Source organism: Neoarius graeffei, chromosome 25 (genome assembly GCF_027579695.1).
Source record: "Neoarius graeffei isolate fNeoGra1 chromosome 25, fNeoGra1.pri, whole genome shotgun sequence".
Classification (NCBI taxonomy): Eukaryota; Metazoa; Chordata; class Actinopteri; order Siluriformes; family Ariidae; genus Neoarius; species Neoarius graeffei.
Genome location: NC_083593.1, coordinates 22,634,414 through 22,658,636, shown reverse-complemented (window position 1 = coordinate 22,658,636; position 24,223 = coordinate 22,634,414). Strand labels below are relative to the sequence as shown.

At 41.8% G+C, this 24,223-nt stretch overlaps 1 protein-coding gene across 3 annotated transcripts in view; it reads left to right on the top strand.

The window, feature by feature from the left end:
* The window catches only part of prr11 (proline rich 11), a 28,039-nt gene extending 4,211 nt beyond the window's left edge, over window positions 1-23,828 (top strand). Inside the window, exons 3-10 of one of the 3 annotated variants that reach the window (XM_060909047.1) lie at window positions 31-181; window positions 285-407; window positions 6,956-7,165; window positions 7,316-7,402; window positions 7,487-7,596; window positions 7,911-7,970; window positions 21,150-21,246; window positions 21,352-23,828. In XM_060909047.1, the coding sequence (XP_060765030.1) occupies window positions 31-181; window positions 285-407; window positions 6,956-7,165; window positions 7,316-7,402; window positions 7,487-7,596; window positions 7,911-7,970; window positions 21,150-21,246; window positions 21,352-21,375 (862 nt within the window). In that variant the 3' untranslated portion in view covers window positions 21,376-23,828. Of the gene's footprint in view, window positions 1-30; window positions 182-284; window positions 408-6,955; window positions 7,166-7,315; window positions 7,403-7,483; window positions 7,597-7,910; window positions 7,971-18,463; window positions 19,155-21,149; window positions 21,247-21,351 lie in introns of those variants that run through there. The other 2 variants (XM_060909046.1, XM_060909048.1) reach the window with 2 other exon arrangements.
* The last annotated feature ends 395 nt before the right edge of the window (window positions 23,829-24,223 follow it).

The window sequence follows — 24,223 nt, the reverse complement described above, 5'->3', positions numbered from 1 at the left end:
GAACTTTTTTGCTTAACTCTGTTGTTATAGTAAAAAGAAACCAGTTGACAGAACGCAGGTGGACCTGGCTATAGAGACCTGTAATAAAAGCACTGAGAGACTATCCTTCTCTCAAAGAAATGGAAGGTTGTTGGATGCAGTTGGGAAAGTTATGCAGCAATGTCAGTACAGAGTCAGTCAGGTAAGTGTCAGTAATGAGTGTCAAATCAGTGCTGACAAACGTTCCTTCAACCATTGCATAGAGATGTAACCAATTTCCTAATTCCTCATTATCTCTTTTGAAGATCTGGACTGGATTTTGCAGTGTTTTATTTTTCTGGAGAGTTTATGCACAGAGAGTGGAAATTCTTCATCAGAAGGTGGAGAAGCTTCAGAAGGAATTACAGCTGCTGCGTAATAATGCTCTGGTTTGTAGAATCTTTGGCTAATTTGAAGAAAGTAAAAAAATTTACCACCCCTGAGGTACATTAAAAATAAATGCTTTTGAAACAAATAATACATAATTATCCATTCAAAAGCATGCATTTCTTAATAATAAATAAGGAAATATGTAACATATATTCTCCAATAATTTGTATACCCAGTCTTTTAATTTAACTGCCTCCAAACACTGCATCATTGCCTGATCTTCTTATTTGAAACCCACCATTCCTGACATGTCTGCAAAATGATACATCTCTCTCACACATATTATATATACAGTGTGTGTGATACACACACACAGTTAGGTCCATATATATTTGGACACTGACACAAATTTTGTTTTTTTACCTGTTTACTGAAACATATTCAAGTTATAGTTATATAATGGACATGGACATAAAGTCCAGACTTTCAGCTTTCATTTGAGGGTATCCACATTAAAATTGGATGAAGGGTTTAGGAGTTTCAGCTCCTTAACCTGTGCCACCCCGTTTTTAAAGGGACCAAAAGTAATTGGACAATTGACTCAAAGGCTATTTCATGGGCAGGTGTGGGCAATTCCTTTGTTATGTCATTCTCAATTAAGCAGATAAAAGGCCTGGAGTTGATTTGAGGTGTGGTGCTTGCATTTGGAAGATTTTGCTGTGAAGAAAACATGCGGTCAAAGGAGCTCTCCATGCAGGTGAAACAAGCCATCCTTAAAGGAACAGTCCACCGTATTTCCATAATGAAATCTGCTCTTATCTGAATTGAGACGAGCTGCTCCGTACCTATCCGAGCTTTGCGCGACCTCCCAGTCAGTCAGACGCAGTCAGACGCACTGTCACTCCTGTTAGCAATGTAGCTAGGCTCAGTATGGCCAACGGTATTTTTTGGGGCTGTAGTTAGATGCGACCAAACTCTTCCGCGTTTTTCCTGTTTACATAGGTTTATATGACCAGTGATATAAAACAAGTTCAGTTACACAAATTGAAACGTAGCGATTTTCTATGCTATGGAAAGTCCGCACTATAATGACAGGCGTACTAACACCTTCTGCGCGCTTCGGCAGCGCATTGATACGGAGCTCAGATATCAATGCGCTGCCGAAGCACGCAGAAGGTGTTAGTACGCCTGTCATTATAGTGCGGACTTTCCATAGAATAGAAAATTGCTACGTTTCAATTTGTGTAACTGAACTTGTTTCATATCACTGGTCATATAAACCTATGTAAACAGGAAAAACGCGGAAGAGTTTGGTCGCATCTAACTACAGCCCCAAAAAATACCGTTGGCCATACTGAGCCTAGCTACAATGCTAACAGGAGTGACAGCGCGTCTGACTGCGTCTGACTGACTGGGAGGTCGCGCAAAGCTCGGATAGGTACGGAGCAGCTCGTCTCAATTCAGATAAGAGCATATTTCATTATGGAAATACGGTGGACTGTTCCTTTAAGCTGCGAAAACAGAAAAAACCCATCTGAGAAATTGCTACAATATTAGGAGTGGCAAACTCTACAGTTTGGTACATCCTGAGAAAGAAAGAAAGCACTGGTGAACTCATCAATGCAAAAAGACCTGGACGCCCACAGAAGACAACAGTGGTGGATGATCGCAGAATAATTTCCATGGTGAAGAGAAACCCCTTCACAACAGCCAACCAAGTGAACAACACTCTCCAGGAGGTAGGCGTATCAATATCCAAATCTACCATAAAGAGAAGACTGCATGAAAGTAAATACAGAGGGTTCACTGCTCGGTGCAAGCCACTCATAAGCCTCAAGAATAAAAAGGCTAGATTGGACTTTGCTAAAAAACATCTAAAAAAGCCAGCACAGTTCTGGAAGAACATTCTTTGGACAGATGAAACCAAGATCAACCTCTACCAGAATGATGGCAAGAAAAAAGTATGGCGAAGGCGTGGTACAGCTCATGATCCAAAGTATACCACATCATCTGTAAAACACGGCAGAGGCAGTGTGATGGCTTGGGCATGCATGGCTGCTAGTGGCACTGGGTCACTAGTGTTTATTGATGATGTGACACAGGACAGAAGCAGCCGGATGAATTCTGAGGTATTCAGAGACATACTGTGTGCTCAAATCCAGCCAAACTGATTGGTCGGCGTTTCATAATACAGATGGACAATGACCCAAAACATAAAGCCAAAGCAACCCAGGAGTTTATTAAAGCAAAGAAGTGGAATATTCTTGAATGGCCAAGTCAGTCACCTGATCTCAACCCAATTGAGCATGCATTTCACTTGTTAAAGACTAAACTTCAGATAGAAAGGTCCACAAACAAACAAACAACAACTGAAAACCGGTGCAGTAAAGGCCTGGTAGAGCATTAAAAAGGAGGAAACACAGCGTCTGGTGATGTCCATGAGTTCAAGACTTCAGGCAGTCATTGCCAACAAAGGGTTTTCAACCAAGTATTAGAAATGAACATTTTATTTACAATTATTTAATTTGTCCAATTACTTTTGAGCCCCTGAAATGAAGGGATAGTGTTTAAAAAATGCATTAGTTCCTCACATTTTTATGCAATCATTTTGTTCAACCCACTGAATTAAAGCTGAAAGTCTGTACTTCAACTGCATCTGAATTGTTTTGTTCAAAATTCATTGGGGTAATGTACAGAACCAAAATTAGAAAAATGTTGTCTCTGTCCAAATATTTATGGACCTAACTGTATATATATATATATATATATATATATATATATATATATATATATATATATATATATATATATATATATATATATACACACACGAAATTGAGTCATACATGAGCTGATAGCCGATGAGGCGCTCTGCTATCAGCCATTAATTAATTTCTTAATTTCCCTGAGGGAACCCTCCCAAAGGGATCAGTAAAGGTTTATCTAATCTAATCTAATGTAGGACAAGATTAAGTGGAATAACTGTTTTATTTGATCCACATTCACTGGATTTTGAGAAACAGAGTATTTTTATTTTTCCATCCATCCATCTATCCATCATCTGTAACTGCTTATCCTGTGCAGGGTCGCAGGCAAGCTGGAGCCTGTAGATAACTTGCAACCATGTGATAAAAATGTGCTACATCATGAACATCTGCCATGATGGTGGATATACAAAGCAACTAGGATGGCAGCCACTGAAAGTGTGTCTGTAAACACTGCTGAATTTTCTCAGTATTACCACGATTTGAATGGTCGAACAAATATTCGATACAAAGAGAAGATAGATATGTGTGATTTTGACCCATATTATTTAAAAAAGTCAGACTTTTCTGAGGATAAGACACTTCTACTAACCATTGAGTACCCAGATATTGCATTCTGTCCGGTTTGTCTGCCAAAGAATCAAGTCTGACCTTGGATGAAACATAGCCCATTTTCTGAGTGGGTGCCCAGTCTGGATTGTTTCTATTGTATAATTTTGCTGGCGCTCCTAGAAGAGAAATGGTAATACACGTGTTAAAATTATAAAAATGACCTTATGAACCACGACAAGAGAACGCTCGTTTTATAACAAAATGCTAGCAACATGAAACAAAATTCCTCCAATGATATTAGCGAGAAAGCTTTTGAACCTCACCTGAGATAAAATGATTACTGAAAATACGAGCTGTTTTGGTTTTAGCCTCTGTTAGATCAGCCTTGCCGATGTTGTTCAGCCGTGCTCGTCTCCTCTCCATACTAAGCCTCAGAGTTTCCTTGCCCTCTTTCCGAATCACGGACAGAATTCTAAAAAATCAGAACGTGCCACAGTCACAAGTACTGTTGTGACCACAACCATATACAGCACAAAGGTATGGCATAGCTAAAAGAACGCTTAAAGTAGTGGAAAAATAAAGAGAGTTGCGCACGCGTAACTATGTTGTGTATGGAATGTCGCTTGACCCCGCATTTATATATCCACCGACATGGCCGACATCCGGGACATTCTATTTTGCTTTGACTTCACTTGCAAGTCAAGGATCCCAGCTGACTATGGGCGAGAGGCGGGGTACACCCTGGATAAGTCGCCAGATCATCACAGGGCTGACACATAGAGACAAACAGCCATTCACACTCACATTCACACCTACGGTCAATTTAGAGTCACCAATTAGCCTAACCTGCATGTCTTTGGACTGTGGAGGGAAACCCACGCAGACATGGGGAGAAAATGAAAACTCCACACAGAAAGGTCCCCGTCGGCCACTGTGCTTGAACCCAGAACCTTCTTGCTGTGAGGTGACAGTGCTACACTACCGTGCTGCCCCACCACAATAATAATTCTTGAAAAATGAAAAAGATACGTTCTTACCATCAGATACTTTTATTCAATATTTTTTTGCTTTTTGTTTTTTGTATCTTTTGGGGGTTTCTTCTTCTTTTGTTTTTTTTGGCGGTTGGCAAACCAACTTAAATGTCCATTACCACCACCGACTGGGCTAGAGTGTGGAAACAGGAGATATTGGGTAAAAAACAAACAAAAAACTATATTCTTTGAGCTATTTCTGTTCCTTTTAAATACTTGATAACACTTTTTGGGGTTTTGTTTTCAAGTAGAGTTTTTATTTCATCCTCATTTGTCTCAGTAACACGCTCTACCATTTTGTTTTTCTCGACTCACAGTATATGAGCTGATATCCTAGTAGTAGAGTCGCCAATCAGAGCGCGTGATTGCTCATATCCAACGAATGTGGATAGAATAAATACAGATACATATTGTATATATAGGATATTACACAGTGGTGCGAAGATATGAAGTTTATCTTGGAGTGATGAACGGATATATCACAAGTGAGTGAAGCGAATGAGCGATATATTTTTCAACATGCGAAAATAAACTTCATATCTTTGTGTCACTGTGTAATGTTCTTTATATTATATGGACACAGCCACAGAAAAAATGCACAAGTTAATTAAAAGAATTTCAATTTGGAACTGGTTCGCCATTTTGACAATGCACGGGAAACACTGAGAGTGACATCATCAGAGTGAAATATCGGGAAATATGTCACGCATATCTGCAATGTTTTTCGTGGAAAAATGAAAGTTTTTCAACACGAGAAGATAAACTTCATACCTTCAAGCCAACATGTGATTTTCTTTTTCTTATACAGACACATTCATAAACAAAAAGTACCCAAATTTATCAAAACAATTCATCAGTGTTGTAGTCGAGCCACTAAACCTCGAGTCCGAGTCCAGTCTCAAGTCCCCAGTATTCAAGTTCGAGTCAAGTCCAAGTCATTAAAGAAAATTTCGAGTTGAGGCCGAGTCAAGTCCGAGAACAAGACTTCAACCACACCATTTGACGGTGGCTGTTGCTGCCTTTATGTGAAGCTGTGCTGGACTAACATTACTGCTTGACTGCCCCATTTTAGTTAATAGGGTACAGATAAAAAGCTTGTTCATCACTCAGCAAGCCCCATCCACTATCAGCAGGGCAAATAACATGAGAGAGGGTTAACACTAGCTGGTTCATCAGTCAGCAGGCCCCGCTATCAACAGAGCAATGAACATAGCGTGTCACTTCCTTCTCTGGGTGGAGTCTTGCCAAATGACGATTGAAGTTCGAGGTTGTCCCCGTCGTCTCCTTGATAGTTCTTCTACATATGGAACACATAGCAGTACATTTTTTCCCACTGCACGAGAAATCTGTATAAGCAAAATGGACAATCCTAGGGGCTTCTCTCCAGGCATTTTAGCGCCATTAATGTTAGTTTGTTCCTGAACATGACGTATGAACAGCATGGCATCCAGCTCAATATAATATGCTGACACAACAGGTTGCAGATCTTATGTTGCACAAGTGAATGTGGGTTGTAGCCCAAACATAGGGCACAGTTGTTTCTGGACCCTAATGAGATGATGGCGCTAACTGCAAGTGCAATGGGTACAGGCATTCTATAGGTAAAACTCCCAACAGTAGGAAACACTGTAAACCTTCTTCAGATTTTACAGACTGAATGGTGTTTCACAATTGGGTGGCACGGTGGTGTAGTGGTTAGCGCTGTCGCCTCACAGCAAGAAGGTTCTGGGTTTGAGTGATCCTCACCCTCACTGGAATACAGCATTAAGAGTCTGAGTGATTCTTATCCTCAATCATGATTTTATTGATGCTTGTTATTTTCAAACAATCAGAAAGTGTTACAAACACTTATTATTTGATACACAGCCTCCATTAGTTCCAAAGAAATCTGTCCTAGTGGTCTCCAGTGAAAAAAAGTAGAATGAAAGGATGCCTATTTAATCAGGGTTCTACGACTGATTGGTAGACTATCATGCTCATCTGGGTCATTCAGGTTGACAAGAATGGCCAGAGGACAAGTGTGACCTAATGGGGCTTTTTATAGGCAGTACACATGTCGTCATGGTGATTTTGCTATTAGTTTTTGGCAAGGAATGAGCAAACAGGAAATTACAGTGTTTCAAAAGTTTGCACTCAAATATACAGAAACTGTTTGTTTTAAAATTATACTGACCATTGTAATATACCACAGTAGATCTCTAATCATTGTGTTTTTGCCTTTGTTGTGCTTCCATCTATGCATGTTTTTTTTTTTTTAAGTTACCTCCTGAACAAAGATGTTGTAGCTGCCATGGTACAGCTGTCATACACCACCATCAGCATAGCTCTGTTGCGCCACCTATTGCTCTTCTTCCCTCCCCACCACTTCCACCTCCTCCTCCGCCTCTACCACCACCACCACCACCTATTCAAGTGCCACAGAGACTGCCGTTAGTACCTAAAAGTAGGACCAGTCACTCTTCATTGCAGGTACTAACCCATAAATTATAAAATGTAATAGTTCACTGTTTCTGTTTGTGCCATTACTAATTATTACCCAGCAACAGTTTACAGAGGAAGTGAAAAAGGCCACTGATACTAGTATTGTTAGTGTTGATCTTGGTGACTCTATCCATTCAGGAGAATGTTGATCGACGTGTTGCAGTAACTCTTAAGGACCTGCAGGCAGTGCAGCTAAGAAAAGTAACTGCTAATAATAAAGTTTGGGTGAGGAAACGCCTTATTTTATCACCTTGTCATTAAGCTATATGTTTGTAAGAAATCTTGAGAGTGAGAGTTTTTCTGCAGAAGTCTCCGGATGGAAATAGAGCCCCTTTGATCACTCTAGCAGACCTACAGAAAGTCCGTTTAAGACATGTTCAGTGCAGCTTCCCATCACCAAAGAGGCATAGCCCTGGCAGGTGAGTTAAGTATTACACTTCAGTATGACACAATTGACAAATATTTATGAGTCCTTTTGTCAGGTTCAGACACAGACATGGAAAAGAATACTTGAGCTAAACAATAACAAAATTAATCTCAGTTGGCATTAAATATAGAAGAAGCCCATAAATAGTAGAAAACCATAGCCATGGTTTGCTTATGCTTATCAGAATGGATTTGCACTTGGGTTCAAATATTGTTTAAAAGTGATCAAATATGGGGCAGCCATTTGACTGATTTGACTGTCATTTTTCTGAAGCATGTTATTCTTGTTCCTTGTTTCTGTCTATAGATCATCAAGCAAAAGCCCCATGAAACTACGCTTACAACTTAGAAAAGTCCAAGTTGACCGGTAATTGAATCTGCATTTGTTATGTTTTCACATGTTAGGATCCCACATGTAAAAATCTATCATGACCCATTTCCCCCAAAACATCCTCTTTGTTAATGACTCTCCTCCTCTCTTCTACACTCACTATCATGCCACAAGATTGGGTGAATTGATAATTACATGAATAAGCAGGGATACAGGTGTTAATGAAAAGTGTGGTGTGGTGGTTTGTGAACCCTTTAGGATTTTCTATATTCCTGCATAAATATGACCTAAAAGATTATCAGATTTCACAGAGGTCCTAAAAGTAGATAAAGGGAACTCAGTTAAACAAATTAGACAAAAAATTATCCTTGGTCATTTATTTATTGGGCAAAATGATCCAATATTACATATCTATGAGTGGCAAAAGTATCTGAGCCTCTAGCAATTTATTTGAAGCTGAAATTAGAGTCAGGTCTTTTTGATCAATGGGATGACAATCAGGTGTGAGTGGGCACCATGTTTTATTTAAAGAACAGGGATCTATCAAAGTCTGATCGTCACTAAACATGTTTGTGGAAGTACACCACTGCATGAACAAAGGGGATTTCTTGTTGTTGGCATCCATCAGTCAGTGATGAGTATGGGGTTGCGCTTTAGGAGGTACAACCTCTACTGTGGCTGTAGAGGCCGATCCTTGATCGGCACTGTCGATTGCAGCAAGGACATATGAATGTTGCATTGTTGATGGGCTGCTGTTGGAATTGCCTGTCCTTTCTTCTTTGGCGTTGTTCCGCTGCCTTGGTTCTCACATTCCCCTCACTTTCGGTCAATCCGTGGCGCACCAGAGACCTCCAGACTGACCTGTCTGTCGCACGGGTCTCCCAGTTGTTGGTGTCGATGCCACACGCCTTCATGTCACGTTTGCAGACGTCAGAAGCGAAGGAAGGGCCGGCCTGCCTTGCGCTTACCACTTGACAATTCCCCGTAGGTCTTTGGGGATTCGCCCGTCGTCCATCCTGTGAACGTGGCCCAACCAGCGAAGACGTCGCTTGCGAAGCAAGGTGTACATGCTCGGTATGTCTGCTTTAGCTAGCACTTCATTGTTGGTTACTTTGTCTTTCCAAGTGATGCCGAGAAGGCTACGCAGACATCTCATGTGAAAAACATGAAGTTTCTTTTCGTGCCGTGCATAAGTGGTCCAGGACTCGCTGCCGTAGAGCAGAGTGCTTATGACGCAAGCTTGATAGACTTTGCTTTTGGTGGAGACAGTGAGGTGTTTGTTTTCCCAGACACGCTTTGATAATTTAGCCATCGTTGTTGAAGCTTTTCCGATACGTTTGTTGATTTCAACGTCCAACGAGAGTGTGTCAGTTATAGTAGACCCAAGATATTGGAATTGGTGGACGACTTCTAAGTTTTCCCCATGAACTGTGATATTTGGTGGCGCTGGTGTTGCTTGGCCCATGATCTGCGTTTTCTTCTGGCTGATTCGTAGACTGAATACTGTAGGTCACATGCACTAGAGAAATCATCCATTAGCCTCTGAAGACCTTCTTGAGAGTGAGAGACGATGGCAGCAGCATCGGCAAACAACATGTCTCTGATAGTGACTTTTCGCACCTTCGACTTGGCGTGCAAACAAGCAATGTTGTAGAGGTGGCCGTCTGATCTTGCGTGGAGAAAAACGCAGTCGTTTGATGTACCGAAAGCATGTTTCAACAGAAGAGCAAAGAAAATGCCAAAGAGGGTTGGTGCTAGTACCCATCCTTGTTTCACCCCGCTTCTTACCCCAAACTCTTTGGAGATGCTGCCGTCGAACTGCACGGTACTCATCATGCCATCATGGAAGGATCGAATAAGACTGAGAAGTCTAGGCAGACATCCAATAAGAGGCAGCATCTTGAACAGGCCATCTCTACTCACTAGGTCAAAGGCCTTGGTCAGATCAATGAAGTCCAGATAGAGGGGTTGATTCTGCTCTCTACATTTTTCTTGGAGTTGACATAGGGAAAAGATCATATCAACAGTAGATCTATTTGAGCGAAAACCGCATTGTGACTCAGGATATATTCTGTCCGCTAAGACTTGAAGTCTCACCAGAATGACGCGTGCGAACAATTTACCAACAATACTCAGAAGTGAGATGCCTCTATAGTTGTTGCAGTCACTGCGGTTACCTTTGTTTTTGTAAAGTGTGATGATGTTGGCGTCCCTCATATCTTGGGGAACAGCACCTTCCTCCCAGCATTTAAGTAGTAGTTTGTGTAGCGGTTCTAGGAGGCAAGCTTTGCCGCTTTTGATGACTTCTCCAGGTATGCAGTCCTTGCCAAGAGCCTTGCCAGATGGGAGTTTATCTATTGCTTTGGAGACATCTTCTAATGATGGAGGTTCGTCTAGTTCGGTCAATGTAGGTAAGCGTTCTATGGCATCAAGGGTGGTTTGACTAACTGTGTTTTCTGCCGAATAAAGTTCTGAGTAGTGTTCGACCCATCTTTCGAGTTGCTTTGTTTTGTTGGAAATCGCTTCACCTGATTTAGTTTTAAGGAGAGCTGTTTTGGCTATGGTGGGACCGATTGCTTTTTTAATTCCATCATACATCGCTTTTATATTTCCTTATTTCCTGTGTCTGACGCTTGTTGAACTGTGCTACTAAGGTTGATCCAGAACTCGTTCGTGCATTTTCCCACTGTGTGTTTAACGGTGTTCCTAGCTGATCTTAAAGATGCTAGTGTTGCTTGACTTGGATGATCTTTATAAGATTGCAGGGCATTACATTTTGCTACAATGAAGGGTTCGAGTTTTCCTGAATTTTCCTCATACCAGTCGTTTGTTTGCCTACTTTTTTCTTTCCAAAAGCTGTGATAGCTGCGGAGTATGTAGCTGTCTTAAGATTGTTCCACAATGGATCTGAGGTCTGGTTGTCTGTGTTCTTGAATAGAGAGGTAAAGGTGGAAGTGAATTCTGTGACTTTCCCTGGTTGCTTGGTACGATAAAATTTCTTCGGTCGAAGTTTGACTTTGCAGCACACTAGTGAATGATCTGTGTCGCCGTCGGCGCTGTGGTATGTTCTGGTGATGGTGAAGCTGGGGAGGAAGTTTCTCCTAGTGAGGATAAGGTCTAGCTGGTGCCGGTGTTTCGATCTTGGGTGTCTCCACAACACACGATGGTGATATTTTGTACAGAAGAAGGTGTTTGTTATGCATAGATCGTGGAAGGTGCACAGTTCTAATAGCCGTTGTCCATTGTCATTACATGTACCTATTCCAAATTGACCAAGGCAGTTTGGCCAAGCTTCGTTGTCGTTGCCTACCCGAGCATTAAAATCACCTAAAATGATGAGATTTTCTTGTCTTCTGATGCCCTGGATGAATGATTCTAAGTCGCTATAGAATGTATCTTTCGTTTCGTCGGATGCTGTAAGTGTCGGTGCATATACGCATAGGAGATTGATTGGGCCATCGGTAGTGTTTAAGATTATAGACATGAGGCGGTCTGTTGCTGAATGACCCAGCTGTACTTTGTCGAGTAGAGTGTTGCGCACAGCAAAACCTACACCATGCTGTCTTGGTTCGTCTTCTTTTTTACCCTGCCAGAAGAATGTGTAGTCGGACTCTTTAAGGCTACCTGAGTCTGCTAAACGGGTCTCTTGTAGTGCTGCTATATCTATTCCTAGACATGAGAGCTCGCTGTTGATAACGGCGGTTTTTCGTAAGTCCGATACAGCTTGAACGTTGTCTGAAAGGCCTGTCAGCATTGTCCTGACATTCCAACACCCTAGCTTGAGTGTTGGTTTCTTTGAGTTGATAGTTCTGTCACTTGGTGCAAACGTTACTGACCACTTTTCGGGGGAAACCTAAGTCCTACGCACCCAGTAAGACAAGTGACCAGTGGCGGGACAACACCTGGCTGAGGGCTGCTCAGCTTAAGGTGGGCGGTAGCTGTCCAATGAAGTTGAATAACCTCTCCCACCATCGGGATTGACCCCGGAGCCTAGCTGTACCCCAATTGAGCTGTGACTTAAAACCGGTAACTGCCGTTCCCCGCTTTGATTCTACAGTGTAGTTGTAGCTGAAGTTGGCCTCTCCAGGGCGCAAGCCTGGGCAAAATTGTGGAGAAACTGAGTTGCCCAAGCAGCAGAATCCCCCTCTCGGTCTCGCTGGTAGGAACCAGAGGAATGGACGGGCCAATACGTCTGGGACCAGGTTGACTGCAGCAGATACCAGAACAAGACTGAGTTCAGCTCTTGACTGCCTGTGGGACTGCACTCCAGATTTTCTTACAGGGTTGACTCTCTTAGGTCAGTTTCCTTTACTGGGATGAAGAGCCTGGCCTGCCCTTATGTTTTCTGTTGGGGTTGTCTCCCTTAGCCTTTGGCTCAAAAGCCTACCCGCAAGGCAGCGGACCCGGGGTTGGTGAGTAGCAGGGCTTGTCCATACGCCGATGGGCCTTACATACTGCACCTCTGGGGTCCCTGAGTACACCGAGATCCCTCACTGACTAGCCTGGGGCTGCAGGGTACCCAGTTACCGTGTGTCACCACGAGGAGGTCCAGTGAGAGTCTTGATGTTGGAGAGGCTATGTACTGGCAGGGAAGACTTACGCACTGTACTGGCAGGGAAGACTTACGCACTCGGCTTCCTTTTCGGCTTGGGACCAAACCTAGCCAGCGGCGAGGACAGGTATGGACAGTACAAGACATACACATACGCTCAGTACACTCACACTTACGCATCACAACACCCTGTGGCATAAGCCACACAACACACAAAGGGGGGGGGGATTTCTAAGGACCTCAGAAAAAGAGTTGTTGATGCTCATCAGGCTGGAAAGGATTACAAAACAATCTCTAAAGAGTTTGGACTCCACCAATCCACAGTCAGACAGATGGAGGAGATTCAAGATCACCGCTACCCTCCCCGGGAGTGGTCGACCAACAAAATTCACTCCAAGAGCAAGGCATATACACAGCAAATTCCTCAGTGTTGAATTAACACCCAGAGTGTTTATATAGGTCCAATTGGACCTATATAAACACTCTGGGTGTTAATTCAACACTGAGGAATTTGCTGTGTATATGCCTTGCTCTTGGAGTGAATTTTGTTGGTCCTATTGGACCTATATAAACACTCTGGGTGTTAATTCAACACTGGGGATTTTACTGTGTAATAGTCCACATGGTCACAAAGGAACTCTGGATAACTTCTAAGCCACTAAAGTCCTCTCTCACATTTGCTAATGTTAGTGTTTGAGTTCCCCATCAGGTGAACACTGAATAACAATGGTGTGCATGGCAGCATTGCAAGGGGAAACTCACTGCTCTCCAAAAAGAACACTGCTGCCCGACAGCAATTTGCTAAAGATCACATGGGCAAGCAAGAGGGCTATTGGGAAAGTTTTGTTGACCGATGAGACCAAAATAGGACTTTTTGTTTGAAATGAGAAGTGTTATGTTTGGAGCAAGGAAAACACTGCATTCCAGCATAAGAATCTTGTCCTGTCTGTGAAACATGGAGTTGGTAGTATCATGGTTTGGGGCTGTTTTGCTGCATTTGGACCAGGACAGCTTGCCATCAGTGATCAAACAATTAATTCTGAATTATTCCAGTGAATTCTAAAGGAAAAGGTCAGGACAGCTGTCTGTGAACTGAATCTCAAGAGAAAGTGGGTCATGCAGCAAGAGAAGGACCCTAAGCACACAAGTTGCCCTACCAAAGAATGTTAAAAGAAGAATTTATTGAAAAAGTTAGAAGAAGTTACTGTTTTAGAATAGCCAAGTCAAACTTCTGACCTTAATCCAATGGAAATGTTGTGTGAGCAGTTCATGTGAGGAAACTCACCAACGTCCCAGTGTTGAAGCTGTTCTATATGGAGGAATGGGCTAAAATCCCTCCAAGCTCATGCGCAGGACTGATTTACAGTTACTAGAAATGTAGTTGTTGCTGCAGAAGGGAGTCACAATAGATAATGTTTGTGTGTACATACAGTTTGGGCACACCTACTTATTCATAGGTTTTTCCTGTATTTTGACTTTCTGTATTTGCAGACTATTTTCTACATTGTAGAACAATACTGAAGACATCAAAACTATGAAATAACATATGGAACGTACTAGTGCATCTTAAACAATTTAGAATATCATGAAGTTGATTTTTTCATACTTTAATTCAAAAAGGTAAACTTTCATATACTCATTACATGTAAAGTGAAATTTCAAGTCTTTTTTATTTTTATTTTGATGATTTATGGCTTAGAGCTCACGAAAATAAGAAATCCAGTCTCTCAAAATATTAGAATATTTCCTCAGATCAATCAAAAACAGATTTACAATACAGAAATGTCCAACTTCTGAAAACTATGTTCATTTATACACTCAATACTTGGCTGGAGCACCGTTATCACAAATTATTGCATCAGTGCAGCATGGCATGGAGGCGATCAGCCTGTGGCACTGCTGAGGTGTTACTGAAGCCCAGGTTGTTTTGATAGCAGCCTTCAGCTCATTTGGATTTTTGGGTTGGTTGTTTCTCATCTTTCTCTTGACAATACCTCATAGATTCTCTCTGGGGTTCAGGTCAGGTGAGTTGGCTAGCTAATCAAACACAGTAATTTCATGGTCAGCAAACCATTTGGTAGTAGTTTTGGCACTGTGGGCAGGTGCTAAGTCCTGCTGGAAAAGGAAATCAGCATCTTCATAAAGCTTGTCAGCAGATGGAAGCATGAAGTCTCCTGGTAGGCAGCTGCTTTGACTTTGGACCTGATAAAACACAGTGGACCAACACTAGCAGATGACATGGCACCCCAAATCATCACAGACTGTGGAAACTTCACACTGGACTTCAGACACCTTGGATTCTGTGCCTCTCCACTCTTTCTCCAGACTCTAGGTTATTGATTTCCAAATGGAATGCAAAATTTGCTTTCGTCTGAAAAGCGGACTTTGGACCACTGAGCAACAGTTCAGTTCTTTCTCTCCTGAACCCAGGTAAGACACTTCTGATGTTGTCTCTGGTTCAGGAGTGGCTTGATATTAGGAATGTGACAGTTGTATCCCCTTTTCTGAAGATGTCTATGCATGGTGGCTCTTGATGCACTGACATCAGCCTCAGTCTACTCCTTGTGAAGCTCTCCCAAGTTCTTGAATCAACTTTTCTTGACAATCTTCTCAAGGCTGCAATCATCCTTATTGCTTGTGCACCTTTTCCAGACAGCCTTTTCAGCAATGACCTTCTGTAGCTTACCCTCCTTGTGGAGGGTGACGATGATCGTCTTCTGGACAACTGTCAAGTCGGCAGTCTTCCCCATGATTGTGGTTGCGTGTACTGAACTAGACCAAGAGATGCATGGTATTTATACTGTTATATCTTGAATTGAAATTAATATTTTGAGATGTTTTTAATTTTTTTTGTGCTGTTGGCCATAATCAAAATTAAAATAGAAAATGCTTGAAACATTTTAGTTTGCATGTAAAGAGTCTCAAATATATTAAATTTTCACTTTCTTAAATAACTGATGAAAAATATTGAACTTTTTCACACTATTATAAGTTTTCAGAATAGTTTGAGAAGCACATAGGAATTATGTGGCAAACAAAAAAGTGCTAAAAAAAAGTGTTTCATATTTTAGATTCTTCAAAATGGCCACCTTGATGACAGCTTTGCACACTATTAATTTGTTTTTAAATGTCCTTATTTGACAACTGTCGTAATCCATATTGTACCAAGAACCACTCCACTAAGAGAAATGACAGTCCATCATTACTTTAAGGCAGGAAGCGCCTTTATTTTTATTTTTAAAAAAAGAAAGAAAAGAAAACCCCTTGAATTAGGTGTGTCCAAACTATTGACTTGTGTGTGCATGCATGCGTGTGTGTATATTTTGTATATCGGGGTTCAAACTAGGCCTTTACAGCATATTGGGCTGATACGCAATATTTCCTTACCACTATGTCCACAATATTGCCGACACACCTGTAAAAATTGCCGCTACACTAATAAATAGGCATATCAGACACTCGCTGGCCATGCTGTGAAAACTGTGCATGCAGATGCTCATCTAAGTTTCCAAATCTGTCATTGCTTAACTCTTGAATATTTTTCTATCATGAATACTATCATTAAAAAGCTTATTTCTGCTTTCCAAAGATATTTATTTTGTTAAGATCTCTTCAGTACTTTGGGAGTAACAGCAGGTTGAAGTTGGTACAACAGAGTAAAAACTCTGCTCGCGTGATGTTGGGGGAAACTGCTGGTGATTTTTAAGCCAAGGGAAAGTGGTCAGGCTCTCTTCTGATAGGTTTCTGACTGGACAACTGTCAAGTCGGCAGTCTTCCCCATGATTGTGGTTGCGTGTACTGAACTAGTGAACTCGTGAATATCAATCAGATAACCCCTATACGGATGTTCTGTAGCCCTCACTGTTTCTGATTAAATATTCAGCAGAATTTTCTGTCAGCTAGTTTTGATGTTCTGATTCACGGGAGACTTTGAAGTGAGATTTATAGCTTTACTGACTTAGTTTTTCAAATCAAACTGATTCATTTAAATAAATAACTATTTTAGAATATAAGTGTAGTTGTTTTGATGAAAAATATTGAGATCTTAGTGGTCAGAATGATATTTGAAAAAACTGGAAGTCAGAAATGCGAGTGTCAATTTCAATTCAGTTTATTGGAATTGTTTATTGGATGTGGCTCGCACAGTTTTGTTTTTTTTCCCCAAGGTTAGCCTTGAAAGCTGTGAATATTCATTCATCTCATCTCATTATCTCTAGCCGCTTTATCCTGTTCTACAGGGTCGCAGGCAAGCTGGAGCCTATCCCAGCTGACTATGGGTGAAAGGCGGGGTACACCCTGGACAAGTCGCCAGGTCATCACAGAGCTGACACATAGACACAGACAACCATTCACACTCACATTCACACCTACGGTCAATTTAGAGTCACCAGTTAACCTAACCTGCATGTCTTTGGACTGTGGGGGAAACCGGAGCACCCGGAGAAAACCCACGCGGACACGGGGAGAACATGCAAACTCCACACAGAAAGGCCCTCGCTGGCCACGGGGCTCGAATCCGGACCTTCTTGCTGTGAGGTGACAACGCTAACCACTACACCACCGTGCCGCCATGAATATTAATCAAAATAATAATTTATATTCTTTCATATAAACACGAGTAGGCCCTATTTTTGACAAAGGCCTACAGAGCACAAAAAGGGTATTAGAAATAATCTTTTATTACTTTTTTTTGAGTGTACCAATTTAACTTTTTAAAACATAATTAGCATAATTAATGCTAATTAAATGCTACTTTGCATACTTAGTTTTTACTAATTTTTCAAATTTCGTATTCAGTATACAACCATCTATGTGCCTGCCAATTTTCATGGAAATATCTTGAAAAATAAAAAAGTTATGAAGAAAAAACATTTGTCATTCATTAATGAGGCCCATTTTGGACCATGTTATCCTAATACATATTGCGTCAGCTGTCTAAAAATTAAGCTATTTCTTCAATCTTTGATTTGTAATATCTCAAGTATGGATAAACATAATTGTAATTTTGTAAAGTATGTTTAGCATTCAATTCTGAATTCAATTAGCAATTTGGATTGAATTTAAATTTTCACTTAATATGTCTAATAAAAAGACTTGTCAATCTTGAAAATGTGATCTTTTGTTTAATTTTCTCTTGTTATCCCCATGTGGCAGCAACAGCGCACTGCCATGCGAATGTTCTACATTTGGACATACTCCACTCCCCGTCTACATAAGCGCCCAGTGCATAACTGCCCAAGTAGTTCAGTGTGGAGATTGTTACTGATCATGCTAGTCTGGTTTACCTCCTTCCTTATGCTGTATTCGTGGTAAAGCGCTATCCATGTTAAGAGGCACTTATGCGCCATGCATGTAATACGCGCCGCCAGTCCCCAAGTTAGATCTGGATAGTCGTGTATTGGAATTGAATGGCTGAAGCTGAAAATAAAGCTGACAGTTGGTGAACATCAGCTGGTTGTTTTATTCTTATTCCATAAATGTCACCAATATACTTGAATATTAATTATAAGTCTTCAATCAAAAACAATCACCGCAACTTTTGGCCAAAAAAAATCTTATTATGATCAAAAAAGAGTGACTTTCAGGGAGGCCTGCAGGTGCCAGGAAATGCACTAGAATGCATCTCCGAGCATGTAGAACCCATGATGGTGCCACAGCACTGATATTTTGGTCTAGTTAGAACCGTGTGTATAATATATTGTGTGTGTACCGTATGAGGGGAGGGGGAGTATTACATGGTCACGCAAAGATATTTAGTATTTTCAAGTGGTGAATGTATATTTCACGAGTGAGCAGAGCTTTGACTTTTGCAAAGTCCACACAGAACCGAACCAACCAGTCAGCTTTAGGGACCAAAACCACCCGGCTGCTCCAATCACTGTGTGACTCCTTGATTACCTCCATGTTGAGCATAGCCCCAAGTTCATCCTGAACCGCATTTTTTTTTTTGTGTGTGTGTGTGTGTATGTGTGTTCAGGTAACCGATATGGGCGACTGCATACCACCACCCCTGGAGGAGTCTCAATGTTGTGCTCTTTCAGGTTCGTGCAACTGAATAGAGACAACCTAGCAACCTGTGCTCTCTGGGACAGTGAGAGGTGGTCTTCACAGGGGACTAGGATGAATTTGTCACAGTCCGGTCCATCCATGCCTGAGTTTGTGGGACTCCCACACCGGCTCCAGGCCGGATCCGGGCCAGGAATTCAGTCCTGCCTTGCTGAAGGCCATTTTCCCTGAAGGCACTCCCATACCTGCTACCACTCCTCCCCCATCAGCCAGGGCCTTTTTAGGAACTGTTTGGAGCCACTCTAATTGCCAGACTGTCTCCTGTAGACTTTCCTCGCCTCGCTACAGCCTTTTGATATTGTGCCTTCTTGATTCCCCCTGCCTGAATTGTTCCTTGTTTTTTTCTTGTCTAGTTTTCTGTCCAGTTTTTTGCCCCTGTTGTACCTGCCTGTTCTTTTGGATTGTGTTTTCGCTTCCTCTGCCTGGATTTCCCTTGTCCCTGTGTTCTTCATTTTTTTTTGTGAAGATTTTTCTGTCCTGTTTTTGTCCCTGACTATGCCTGCCTGCTCCACTGTGTTTTTGACCTCTTGGCCCGTTCTTTGACCACTGATTTTTGCCTGAACCCTATTGTACCTACTTCATTAAAGAAGTTTTTCTCTGAATACTGCCTGTTTTGAGTCTGCTCTTGGGTCCTCACTTCACCTCAGCTTGCCATTTCTGACAGAATTGGGCTACACTTTTTAGACTTCTCTCCAGTCCCAACTCCTCTCTCAAAAACCACCATTGCCAGAGCCACAGAAACTACCTCTCTCCATGGTTTCAGGAGATTGAGGTGGTATATTTGGAGTGCATTGCCTCTATCACTTCATCTGAACTCACAGTCAACTTCCCTGGCTTGCCATGTGACCTCAGAGGATCCTTGCCACTTTGTGAGAAATTTCAAACTGGACGTGGGCAGTAAAACGAGCACTTTATCTCCTGGTGCAAATTCCCGTAGCCGAGTGCCCCTCTTGTCCAGCTGGGATTGATGTTCTTGCACCTGTAAGAGAGAAAAAGCCAAGAAGCCTTTATTTGTCACAAGTACTCAAGCACAGACTTAAGCACACAGTGAAATTTAACCCATCTGAAGCAGGGAACACGCACGTGTGCACACACACACATGAACAATGAGTACACGCACATACCCAGAGCAGTAGGCAGCTATGCTACAGCACCCGGGGAGCAGTTGTGGGTTAGGTGTCCTTGCTCAAGGGCACTTCAGCTCAACTGCAGGCCATGGCTGCCCCATGTTAACCTAACCCCCTGCCTTTGAACTGTGGGGGAAACTGGAGCACCCGGAGGAAACCCACACAGACACGGGGTGAACATGCAAACTCCACACAGAAAGGCCCCCATCAGCCACTGGGCTCGAACCCAGAACCTTCTTGCTGTGAGGCAACACTACTAACCACTGCACCACCGTGCCACCCACGGTGTGGAGTTTTGCTCTCAGGTCAAGAATGTACTGTCATTTTTTACTAGGGGAAGGTTCCTCCTCCCAATTCTCCCTAATGATATCCAGGACACCATGAGGCTTGCGACCATACAAATAATTCAAATAATGCAACATTAGACTGGGGGTTTTGACTATTGATTACTCTCACTTGGTCAAAAGCGTGCCTCAGGGTCTCATTTCACGACTGCTCCACTGGGAAATCCTGAAGGGAATTCCCAGTGGAGTAGTGGAGCCCTCCCCACCATCCACGTCCATTTGATGCAGAGCTGAAGCAGGCAGCCCTGGGACCACCTTCCCAAACAGCGCTCTACTGGAATCCCCCTCAAATTTCACTGTTGCAGGTCCCATCCACAAATAAATGCTTCACCAATGCCTGAAACCCCAGCCAATTTGTTCCCAGAATCAGTGGGTGGGTGGGTGAGGTGAGGTGAGGACTAACTACCACCTCAACAGTATGCTTTTCCCCCAAAATCGGATGATGACGGTTAATAGCAGACCCCTCTGCCACTTACCTTCCATAGCTGTTCTCTCTGTTCACAGACCGGCACGCGATCCCGCCTCCATCTCCACGATGGCATTTTGAGCCATCCCCAGTGGCAGCATGCTTAAACAGCAACATTTAAAGAGTGATTCCTCCCACTGCCCACCCTACCTTTTTTATTCAGCATATTGTTTAAATTCACTCAAAAAAGACATTTATTATTGAATAAAGCAGGTGATGAAAATAAAGTTTACTTACTTAAATTATACGTAATTTATTTACTTTGAGATTTGTATGTCCGTTAAATGGGTTTTTTTGTTTGGTTGGTTGGGTTTTGTTTTGTTTTTTACTGGAGAAAGCCCTTACCTCAACCACACTGAATACCTTCATTATGAATTGGAATGCTGATTGTGTGCCAGGCCTTCTCATCCAACATCAGTGCCTGACCTCACAAATCCTCCTTTCACTGAATGGGCAAAAAGTCCCACAGACACAAAATCTTGTGGAAAGAAGAGTGGAGGCCCATGGTTTTGTAATGGCAGTTTGGAGTTTTAGGAGTATGTGAACTGAAAATGAACTTTAATCTGCAGTTGATTGTAATTAACAGTGATTAACTGAGAACAAAAGATATGGACATTTTTAGATGGAGACTTTAAAGAAACACGATGTTTTGTTTTTCAGCACTCCAAGTGGTACCCCACTGTGTAATAAAGAAAATGTTGAGAAGTATTCATGCATTAGTTCAGTAATGAACAAAGGGTTGGAAAACAACTGCCAGGTAAGTAATTTCAAGCTACAACAGAAATGTATATCATTAAAGTGTGCTAAAAGTGTCAGCATTCTTTAATCAGAGCCTGTTTTATTCTCGTTATTACTTGTACAGGGTGCTTTTCCTGTGGGATCATAACTACCTGAATGCCATTTACCTGAAACTGGGACATCAAGACATCAGACATTTTAATGATTTACTTTGTACTGTGCTCACACTGAGCATTCTACTCTCCCCTCTGAAAGTGCTGGAACAAGAAGGCCAATTCATTTTTTTTTTACTATATACAGAAGATATGAGTTTGAGATCAAAATATGAATATGATATGATGGATCAAAAATTAAGCTTTCATTTCCTGATATTTACATCTACATGCGATTACAATCACCTGTTGACAGCTCCTGTTTTAAACTGCATCATAATTTAATTGTTTTACCTCATTACTAGCCCTAAATTGCCCCTGTCCCAACTTTTTTTGGAATGTGTTGCAGGCCTGAAATGCAAGAATGGATGTATATTAACAAATGAAATGAAGTTGACCGGACAAAACATGAAATATCTTTAGTTTATGCTGTCTGCAGTGAAATACAAGTCAAAGTAAATTCAGAAATCACTGCTTTCTTTTATTTGCATTTTCCAGGGCCAAGGTCAGTATTCATGGCCGAGGTCACAGTATTTCACGATACGGACCTCCCAGCTGGTAAATAACATATATATATATATATATATATATATATATATATATATATATATATATATATATATATATATGGTTGGGGGGGGGCTCCTTTCAGCCTCCTTTTCAGGAGATTAAATGCACGCTCACTTCAGTTAAAGTCCAGTGATTGTCTGTCTTGGCCAGTCTAAAACCTTCCACTTGATGAAGTCCTTTGTTGTATTGGCAGTGTGTTTTGTGTGATTATCTTGCTGCATGAAATTTCTCCCAATTAGATTGGATACATTTCTCTGTAAAATGGCAGACAATGTTTCTGTAGACTTCTGAATCAATTCTGCTGCTACCATCATGAGTTACAACATCAATAAAGATTAGTAAGCCAGTTCTAGAAGCCCAAGCCATGCCACTACCTCCACTGTGCATGACCGATGAGCTCACATGTTTTGTATCATGAGCAGATCCTTTATTTTTCCATACTTTGGCCTTTCCATCACTTTGGTAGAGCTTAAGCTTGGTTCTAGAAATTTTGTGGACCATCTCTGTATTTCTTTGTGAATTCCAATCTGGCCTTCTGATTCTTACTGCTGATGAGTGATGATGTATGGACTTTATATTGTTTTTTTTTTCAGGAGATTCCAAATTGTTGCATTTTGTGTGTTTCTGTTCCCGAGGTCTTCTTCAAATTGTGTATTGTGATAACCCCTGCCCTGTTGTTGTTGGTGATGTCACTGTTGTTTCTGGGTTTTTCTTCACAGCTATCACAATGTTTCTGTCACCAACTGCTGTTATTTTCCTTGGTTGGCCTATTTGATGTATGGACTTTATATTGGTTTTTTTTTTCAGGAGATTCCAAATTGTTGCATTGGCTATGCCTAATATTACATTACATTAACAGGATTTAGCAGACACTCTTATTGACATGCAACAGAGCAGCCTGGGGAGCAGTTGGGGGTTAGGTGCCTTGCTCAAGGGCACTTCAGCCATTCCTGCTGGACCAGGGAATCGAACCGGTGACCTTTTGGTCCCAAAGCTGCTTCTCTAACCATTAGGCCGTGGCTTCCCCAATATGTGTTCAATGGTTCTGTTCGAGTTTACTTTTTTTTCTCAGCTTCAAAATAGCTTGCTTTTTTTCAGTAGACAGCTCTCTGGTCTTCATGTTGGTTTATCCACAACAAATGCAGTCTTCACAGGAAAAACCCAGGGCTCAACCCAAGAGCAGATATTCAGAGCCATTAATTGTTTAAACTATTAATCTAACAGAGCACACCTGGACAACAAGAATCACCTGTCAGTCACATGTTCCACTATGTCTGATTAATTGAAAAATGGGTGGGTTCAAACAAAAGGTATCGTTCTCAATTATTTAACACATCTAACTGTAAATATAAGGAAATGAATGCTGAAATTTTAATCTATCAGCTCATTTTCGTCTTTTGAACTCAAACACAAATGCCTTTAGTGTATAGTGAAATCAAAAGATTTGACCTTGCTGTTCCAGTACTGTCAGAGGGGACTGTGTTATCCTTGTACTGTATGTGGGTGGATGCTAAATGACCTATCAAGGCATGTATTTATTGAACTGCTATATTATCCATTTATGACAAGAGTAATAAGCATTTCTTGGTTTATTGCTTAAAGTTCACGCGATAAAACTGATATATTGGAACTGCACATGGAATACAGGTAATGCTAAAATATGTTTTAATGTCAGGAAGCAAAGTGATGTTGGCACAGTGTCTATTTTGGGATGCTAGGATGGTCCTCCCTATACAATGCTACACCAACACTTTGCTCAGAAATACTTTTCACAACAACCATTCCCAGGGCGGCACGGTGGTGTAGTGGTTAGCGCTGTCGCCTCACAGCAAGAAGGTCCTGGGTTCGAGCCCCGGGGCCGGCGAGGGCCTTTCTGTGTGGAGTTTGCATGTTCTCCCCGTGTCCGCGTGGGTTTCCTCCGGGTGCTCCGGTTTCCCCCACAGTCCAAAGACATGCAGGTTAGGTTAACTGGTGACTCTAAATGGACCGTGAGTGTGAATGGTTGTCTGTGTCTATGTGTCAGCCCTGTGATGACCTGGCGACTTGTCCAGGGTGTACCCCGCCTTTCGCCCGTAGTCAGCTGGGATAGGCTCCAGCTTGCCTGCGACCCTGTAGAAGGATAAAGCGGCTAGAGATAATGAGATGAGACAACCATTCCCAAGTTGACCCAATATTAGCAAGGTGGATTTAAAAGTGGCTGAAAGGTGCTGGCCTTGGTGGGCCAATGGGTAAAATTACACTAGGCCAGTGCTGCCCTCCTAAATAAAATCCACC